General features: G+C 36.6%; 1 protein-coding gene across 1 annotated transcript in view; it reads left to right on the top strand.

The window, feature by feature from the left end:
- Positions 1-4,875, top strand: part of itga2.2 (integrin, alpha 2 (CD49B, alpha 2 subunit of VLA-2 receptor), tandem duplicate 2) — a 25,651-nt gene extending 20,776 nt beyond the window's left edge. Inside the window, exons 22-30 of the mRNA XM_014011760.1 lie at positions 755-831; positions 913-996; positions 1,069-1,171; positions 1,258-1,368; positions 1,443-1,553; positions 2,873-2,986; positions 3,093-3,182; positions 3,291-3,407; positions 3,637-4,875. Coding sequence (XP_013867214.1) covers positions 755-831; positions 913-996; positions 1,069-1,171; positions 1,258-1,368; positions 1,443-1,553; positions 2,873-2,986; positions 3,093-3,182; positions 3,291-3,407; positions 3,637-3,726 — 897 coding nt within the window. The 3' untranslated portion in view covers positions 3,727-4,875. The remainder of the gene's footprint in view (positions 1-754; positions 832-912; positions 997-1,068; positions 1,172-1,257; positions 1,369-1,442; positions 1,554-2,872; positions 2,987-3,092; positions 3,183-3,290; positions 3,408-3,636) is intronic.
- The last annotated feature ends 3,614 nt before the right edge of the window (positions 4,876-8,489 follow it).

Here is an 8,489-nt window from a genome sequence, read left to right as displayed (position 1 = left end):
GATCATCAGTTGTATATTTAAACCCTGCATTAGGTTTTAAAGTGCCTGTGACATGCCTATCCTTCAAATACAAAAAAGCCAAAGAAAACATCTTCATGTTTAAGAAACTTGACATAATACACACGATGTTACCCATTTTGTCACATAACTGACACATTTTCTTTTGAGTTTGGCTCATTTGAAGTGAAACAGGAAGTGACATCAAAGGGGAACTCTTTCAGAAAGAGAACTCTGATCTTTGTTTATTGAAAAAAATATTACTTTGAACTTTTCATCTCTTTGATAGTTTTAAAATACTCTACAGAAACATTCTTCTCTACTGTCTGTGTTGTTAGTCATAACTCTGTTCACATTCCAATATTCCCCTTTGACATCACTTCCTGTTACTTCACATGTGAATATCTCAACAACTGTCCATCTCCACGTCAATATTTTATCCAAGTTATCTTTCTAAAAATGCATATTTATTATAGAGATTTTAACATTGCACTTCTATAACTCAGTTAAAGMTGATTGTCGCAGTTTATCAACTCAAGCCAACACAAACATGACTTTGTTGTGGTAGTAGCTGAGAGTCTCTCACATCTTGTGCATGATGTTATTTACTGTAGGTTTGACCAAATCAGCTTTAACTCTGCCACTTCTCAGTATATTTAAAACTCTGGCATGAGAGGCAGTGGGTGATGTGCATTCCTTTGCAGAATGACAGAATGCATATTTGTGATAAAAAAACATTCTGTTTTTTTCATTGCAGGTGACATTTCAGATCAATTTTGACTACAGCTTTGATACCCTTAAAAGTCTCGCTGAAGTCAAATTTGAGGCCAAAAGGTACAAAGGATTGTTTACAAACTATTCAGTTAGCTTTTTTTTTTCCATCAGATAATGTTAAAAGATGTGTGTTATTTACAGCGATGGCAGAGAGGAATACCCGGCAGACAATAATAAGGACAYATCCATTCCTTTGCAGTACGACACGGGGATCGTTTTATCCAAGTGAGTTTATTTCAGTCACTTTTAAATGAGTTTCGAAGGATGAAAATAACTGTTTTCACTTTTAATTCACAGGGAAGCAAACATTAATTTTTACGTGGCAAACATGTCCGGTCGTGTGGTGACGACAGTGAAAACTCTGGATGATATCGGCCCAGAGTTTAACTTTACAGTCAAGGTGATTTAAAACAAATCCATTTCTTGAAATATTGTACAATTCATATATTTGAATTAATAACTGAGGGGGGTGGGGTGTGTTCAAAGATTTCAACAGGTTACTTCCCTGTCAGCCTCCTGTATCTGACCATAAATCTACCAATGAACACTAAAGGAGGAAACCATCTCCTCTATCTGACCAGTGTGGAAACACAAGCAGTGAGTATTCCAAAGGGATCTGCATGGATGATTTATAAAGCTACAGAGTGAACGATCATGTTCTCCACTCACAGGGAGGAGCTGTTAGCTGTGACTCCAGCCGTCTAGTTGATCCTCTGCAGATCGGTGGCAAGAGCCATGACGTTTCCTTCTCAGAGGAGAGCTTCAGAGGCATGGGGAAACTRGTCAGTCCCTTTGATCATTCCCATATTTTTGTCTGTGTCATGTTTGTTTTGCCTTTGTGCATTAGGAGGAATCCTCACATGTGATGTTTCCTGTTTTAAAATKATAAATCTACATAAAAATATCAAATCTAAACCTTTAAACCAAAAAGAAAAAATAAGTAGGTCCTCTGGATGGGTTCTTCTTTAGTGAAACGTTTCGTCTCTCCTCCAAGAGACTTCTTCAGTCTGAGTTTCAGGTGAACTCAAGCACTGCCTCCACATGGACAAACAGGTTAGTCACATGCAAAAGAGGACCATCGCCTAACAATAGGCTTGATTAGATCTAACAACAATTTTTATATACAAATAGAGCTAATCAAGCCTATTGTTAGGCGATGGTCCTCTTTTGCATGTGACTAACCTGTTTGTCCACCATGTGGAGGCAGTGCTTATAAGGCTGAGTTCACCTGAAACTCATCAGACTGAAGAAGTCTCTCGGAGGAGAGATAAAACGTTTCACTAAAGAAGAACCCATCCAGAGGACCTACTTATTTTTTTTTCTTTTTGATTTTTTTCTACCTTGATTACTGAGATGCATCAGGACATCTAAACCTTAAAATTGCATGACTTCTTTTTTGTATTATTAATGTTTCATTCAAGAAACAAACTATAAAGTAAAAAACCTCACCATGAGGTATCATGGCTGAAAGAATCAGATCCTATAAGTGACTGAAGCAGGATTCCTTTGTAGGAAAAAGGTGCTCAATTAAAGATGAGGTGAGGAGCTCCTTCATCTGAGGAGAGCTTGGAACAAATCTTCTGCACCTCTGCATCAACAATACTTTGATAAATCAAAAGAGGCATGTTGTTTAGACACAGTTCCTCACAGCAAGAAAGCCCTTGGTTCAAATCGCAGACAAAGAATTTAGAGAAGCATTTGGATGAAAAGTTTGAGAAACTCTTGTTGCCTTCTACTGAACGACTTTACCAGGAGGACTGAGAATCTACACAGACTGTGATTGTTGAAAGGTTTTACAGTCATCACATAATTTTTAAGCCCAGCTTGATTTATAAGTTATTTAGCTGATTTTATATTTTAAACTCCATTTTCTGCTGTTGTTCTAGTTGTTTTTGTTATGGTAAAAATAAGACTGAATTCAGGAAAGTCTTTGGACTTAGTAAAACATATTAGCTGCTGTAGCTTCATTTGACCACTAGAGGGGGCTAAAACATTTTTTCACTACAGCCTTTCTTTTAACATATCTGATAAATTTGCTCATTTTTTTTAGCTGCCTCATCATTGCTAATGTTTTCTCATATTATTTTGTTTTACCTAACAGGACTGCAAAAATGCAAAATGTGAAAGCATAAAGTGCATCCTAAAAGATGCTGACGTTAAGAGCACCTACTTGGTGAAAGTTAAAACCAGGATCTGGACTGGGACGCTCAATACGGTAAACCTATTCATTTATTATCATTAATTGATTCAGTTATGTTACAGTTAAATAGAGTCCCAGTGAGGCTTCCAGTGCTCTGATWTGAATATCTCTGCCATGTTAGGCTACCTATCAGTCCATCGAGCTGACCTCCAGTCTGGATGTGGAGACCTCCAACCCAGATCTGCTCATCATTGGCCTCAAACGGCAAAACGTGAGATCTGAATTCGTTAACCAAACGTWGCTAAACCAACAAAAGCTGAAGTCATGACTGAGTTGGAGTGGGCTCTGTCGTGATGTGCTGTGATTTTCTGGTGTCCAGGTGGTGCTGACGGTCAGTAAACCTGGAGAGACGGCTGATGTTCCTGTGGGAGTGATAGCTGGCAGCGTCATAGCAGGGCTGCTGCTGCTGGCTGCGGCTGTCGCATTGTTGTGGAAGGTAACGTTGTTTTCAGATATTTGATCAAAATAATAAAAAGGAGCACTAATAATGTGATTACCGTATACACTTACTGGCTGATATATATGTTGCCTTAATAAACAGGAACCTTTATTGACATTGTAGGGATGTTTGTTTCTTAAAACCAGATTTTTATACYGCAGCATTTTCTTTCTTGATAAAATTTTGGTGCAGATGTGAAATTACAATTTGTTTTCTTATTTTTCAGTTTGGGTTTTTCAAAAGAAAGTACCAGCAGCTTCAGAAGGAGGCTGACGATGATGGACCGAGCCCCCCGCACGTCGATGAAGTGCTGTGAAGTAAAGGGAAAACCAGCAGCCCAGCATCTCTCTCTGATGTACATTTCCAGTGGGAATGTCGGCGTTTTCCACGTCAAATAGGCTGCATCTCAGTCACTGGAAACCAGGCACTTTAATGAAAAGAGAGCTAGTAAGTTTGTGGATGAGTGAGATTCAGTTCTCGGTGTTTTGCAGACGAGTAATGTTCTTTTTGCTGTGTGAACTGTACAGGGTTTGTGAAACTATGCACTGACTTTTAGAAGCGTAAAAGTTGTTCTTTATTCCTAGATTAAACAATCATGAATAATTTAATGCAGTTTTAGGCCATAAATGAGCTCATCAATAATGTGCAAATGTTGACATCTGGAGTTTCACACTGTAAACACACTGAAAAGCTTTTTGGAACAAATTTCACAAACTCAGTTATGAAATCTTAAACCTGTAAATATAGCTGATATGTTCAGCTTGAAACAAGCTAACTTCCACTGTCACCTCTGACTCTCAGGGCTACTTTTACATTAAGAGTTTTAATATAATATGAGTTATAAGCATAAAACAAACAATAGAGACCTGGAAAGAGCAAAATATATTATTTTTTATTGTTTTTACTGTGTGTACTAAAACATTAAATTGTGACCTTTTTATATTTTTATGTGAGCTAAATAGATGAAACTTGGGTGGGTTAGTTTCAGTGATTCTAGTTGTGGTACTTATACTGTATACAGTATATAACTCACCTTATGATAACCGATTTTATAGTACTGTGCTGATTGTTTGAATCAAATCTGTTTGTTAATATTTGGTACATTTATTGTGTTTTAACACTTAAAAATAAGAAAAATTGTTCAAATTGTAAAAATAAATGACGGTAAAAATCCTTTAAAATGAACCCAAAGCAGGGGAAAAAATAATGAAAGATTAGTATTTTTTTTTCAGTGTGAACCATTCACTTCTGAGCTCGATAGTTTTACTGTAAATTATTCTGTGATGGTGCATCRTGTTTATGTCTGTAAGATATTTTTATAGGGTTTTGTAATTCAGTACATTTATCAGCTGGACAAATTGTTTGTACTGTCTCAGCTTTGGCTCAAGATGGCAGCATTGATGCAGGTGGCATTGTTTTTATTGTTTTCTCCTCCCTCAGCATTAAATGGAATAATTAATCTCAACACTCTCTCCTGTTTCTCAGTTGAGCCTGTTTCGAAGTCTCCACCTTCAYTCATTCGCTCACACACTCTGTCCCTTGACTGCTTCAGGATGATGTTTCTGACTTGTTTTGGCCGCTTCCAGCTGACACCAGCAACCAGCAGTGTTTAATATTCATTTCTCCTGACCTGGCGAAAAATTTTACAATTTGCCTCTAATAAGTAGCATATTTCTGTGGGAGCTGGACCCGAGCCCTCCGTGTTGGAGGCGGTGTAAGGGATTTGATAAATGGTTTGAGTTGCTCGGTTTCACAATTACTCATGCGATGCGGTGTTGTGAAACAGCTGCTTGACTCTGTGCATAGGTGGACGGGGAGAGATGTTGAAATCGTTGAAATGAGATACAGCAGAAGTTTCTGAGCCGGTTTGGGAGTTCGTCCTTGTGGGATTTTCTTCAGATGATTGGCAGGTACGGCCGAACAACAGACCTACATGGCGGTGGGCTGATTGCCACGTGCATGTAAATCAGAAATGATGTCACTGCACCTGACCTTCGTTTGTGCTCAATGTTACCTCCCTCTTATTGAGATTTGACCTAAGCTTCTCTTATGATGGAAACCTTAATTTGTGGGCTTTGTGTCTCAGTGTTGAATTCTAATCTGTCACAAAGGTTGACCAAAGAGACCGTTTGCTTCGTGGTCTGTTTGAGCCAGATCAGATCTGATGACGTGGATTCCTGCTCGCCCCTTATCTGCCGCTCGTGGCTGCAGGACGACAGCCAGCACTTTAAAGCCGATACGGTCTTGAAAGGTCAGGGAGAGTTTTGGAAACTTCCATCCTTCAAAGACTCGGATCCCACAAATCACTCCCACCAGATGCTTTCCTTCACTTTAAACCAAAAGCAAATATATCACCTAAAGTCTGAATGGCATTTATATGAGATTTTCTTTAAAAACACTCAAGTTTTTAATCAAATTTAAAGGATGGAGTGAGGTCAGAGAAGACCAAATATTATTTTTGTTAGAGAAACAAAATTTATAGTTTTGGAGTCAACAGCCACCAATAACCTGTCATATTTGAACAGTTTTGGAGGCAAAGTTAAAGTCTGTTTTCGTCATTGTATGTTTTTTTATTGTGTGAATAAACTGTTTATCAAAGTAAATAATATGTTTGGCTCACTTTTTTGTTTTTCTTTTTACTGCTTTTCATAATCAGAGTAATAAAAATGCAAAAACGTGAATAATTCAGTTTTAATAGCTAACATGTTTAGTTTATATTTTGTTCTAATTATTATGCACGTGATTTTTATAATGATGTAAAATATCACTTTTTTAAAGGATCATAAATAGACGTGTGCAGAAGATGATCTAAAGTCATTTTATGAATAAAAATGTACAACTTTTATTATGTTATTTCATTTTGCACCCTTAAAATTGATTCCTGTTTAGTGATGCAACTATTAAATATAGATGATAAATTGAAAATCCAACATTTGTTTTTCTGTAAACAAAAAAACTAGAATCAGAACAGGTGATCTAATGTAGGAAATGTTTCACTTGTAGTTAAATGTTTCTGTAATTGAATGATTTATTATTAAAAGAGCAGGTTGTGTAAATTATTTCCATTTATTCTTGTTTCTCATAAATATGGCTGAACCTTTTTTAAAGTTAGCTTTGTGGTTTAATAACCATTTGTATGGATGAGTTCAATAAATAAATGAAATGATCCATCATTCATGTCTTGGAAGGGGAAATCTAAAACAGTAGTGAAAAATCATTTTCCTCTCCTGTTTGTCCTGATCTGTTTCTGTGAATGACTGGATTGGAACAACGACAAATAAAACGACACGAACAGAAATAAACGAGACAAGATTGCTGCAACATAATTCATTGCCCAACAACAGTAGATCTGTATGATGGGAGCTATGGTGCACGTGTTTTATCAGCATAAATAAAGTGACGGATCAAACGTCCTCTGCCTGGACCGACAGAGACCCTCTGGTGTCTGGTTCTGCAGCAGACTGTTGGTTCTGGTCCCCCCTCAGCTCAGCAGGGCTGTAACCAGAAGTCCGCTGAAGAGGTCGCGCAAGGACTTCAGAAGGAGTTCACGAGTGTGCGCGTGCGTGCGTGCGCGGCTTTCATTGACTGAAACACAACACCCCTCTCCTCGCTCTGAAGCCACTTCGGAAACAGGTTTGATTGTATTTAAAAGCTTGACCCGGGACAGAAACCCAAACAACTGTCTGAGCTAATATTAGCAGCGCGGCTGCCGACCACTATGCGTTCTATTATTGTCCGACGCTCAGATGTGTTCCTGAAGGCAACACTCGTCAGAACGTTTGAACTGTTTCTGCAGCTGGTGGGAAATAAAAAAGATCAGCTTTCAGCTAATGATGCTCTTAATTTGAAGGAATGACAGGAAGGTCTGGAATAAGTCAGTCTCCTTAAAAAACTTTATTATTATTATTATTATTATTATTATTATTATTACTGATTCAGAAATCGCATATTGTTTTATTTGAAATCAGCTGAAGAAAACTTGCTTTTTGTTAGTCTTCCAACCATTCTGTGTACTTTTTAGCTTTTAGCTTATATTTTGCTACATTTAGTTTTTAGTCTGCCTTTTGATACTTTTAGCTACTTTTTCCACTTTGTAGCTTTTTGTTACTTTTGACCTAAAAGCTAAAAATTGTATTTTCTTACTTTTAGTTTCTACTTTATAACATTTTTTTGGCTTTAGACTTTTGCTACTTTAGCTTTTTAATTATCCCTTTTCTAGGCTACTTGAAGTTTTTGCTAACATTTACTTTTTAAGCTAGTGTTTTTAGCTAGTTGAAGCTTTTTGTGCTACTTTTAGCTCTTCTTAAGGTGTTAGCTTTTTTAACTCATGTTTTGGCACTTTTAGTCATTTTATCTACTTTTAGGTTTCAGCCAGCATTTTGGCTTTTAGCTAGCATGGTTTTTGCTTTCAGCTGTTTAACATTTTTTTAAGCTTTTAGCTATTTTTTGCTCCTTTAGCTTTACCAACTCAGTTTCAGCTTCTTCAGCAGATTTCAGCAGTAATTCAGCTCTCAAAATACACACTGTATTTTTAGATAATGCAATTTTCTAACTATTAGTGTTAATATTATTTGTAATAGTATTATTAATAGTAGTAAGTTTGAATACACAAAAGGGATGCCTAAGCAGTTTTTATTATTAATTTATACAAAACAACAACAACAGAAAAAAACTTTTAAATGGAATGAAATTTTAACAATTATCATTACAAGCTTAATACATCCCCTTGTCTGTTTTATTTATTTATTTATTTATTTATTTATTTATTTATTTATTTATTTATTTATTTATTTATTTATTTATTTATTTATTTATTTATTTATTTATTTATTTATTCTAATTTTCCAAATTACACTGTCTAAATATGAGGGGAGGTTTGAGTTTTAAAACAAATATGTGCGCGTTATGGCAACATGAGAAAGTTGTGTCACCTGACTTGGATTGAAAGAACTTTGGTGAGGAGGAGGAGGGAAAAACACACACACACACAACATATCCCCACCCCCAGAGAAGAGGAGCCCGCCCACCAGAGACAGTCAACTCGAGACCCCTTATAGATTTAAAAAGAGAGGCTGCATT

This window comes from Austrofundulus limnaeus, unplaced genomic scaffold, assembly GCF_001266775.1.
Source record: "Austrofundulus limnaeus strain Quisiro unplaced genomic scaffold, Austrofundulus_limnaeus-1.0 Scaffold84, whole genome shotgun sequence".
NCBI classification, from domain to species: Eukaryota; Metazoa; Chordata; class Actinopteri; order Cyprinodontiformes; family Rivulidae; genus Austrofundulus; species Austrofundulus limnaeus.
This window is presented reverse-complemented; position numbering and strand designations above follow the sequence as displayed.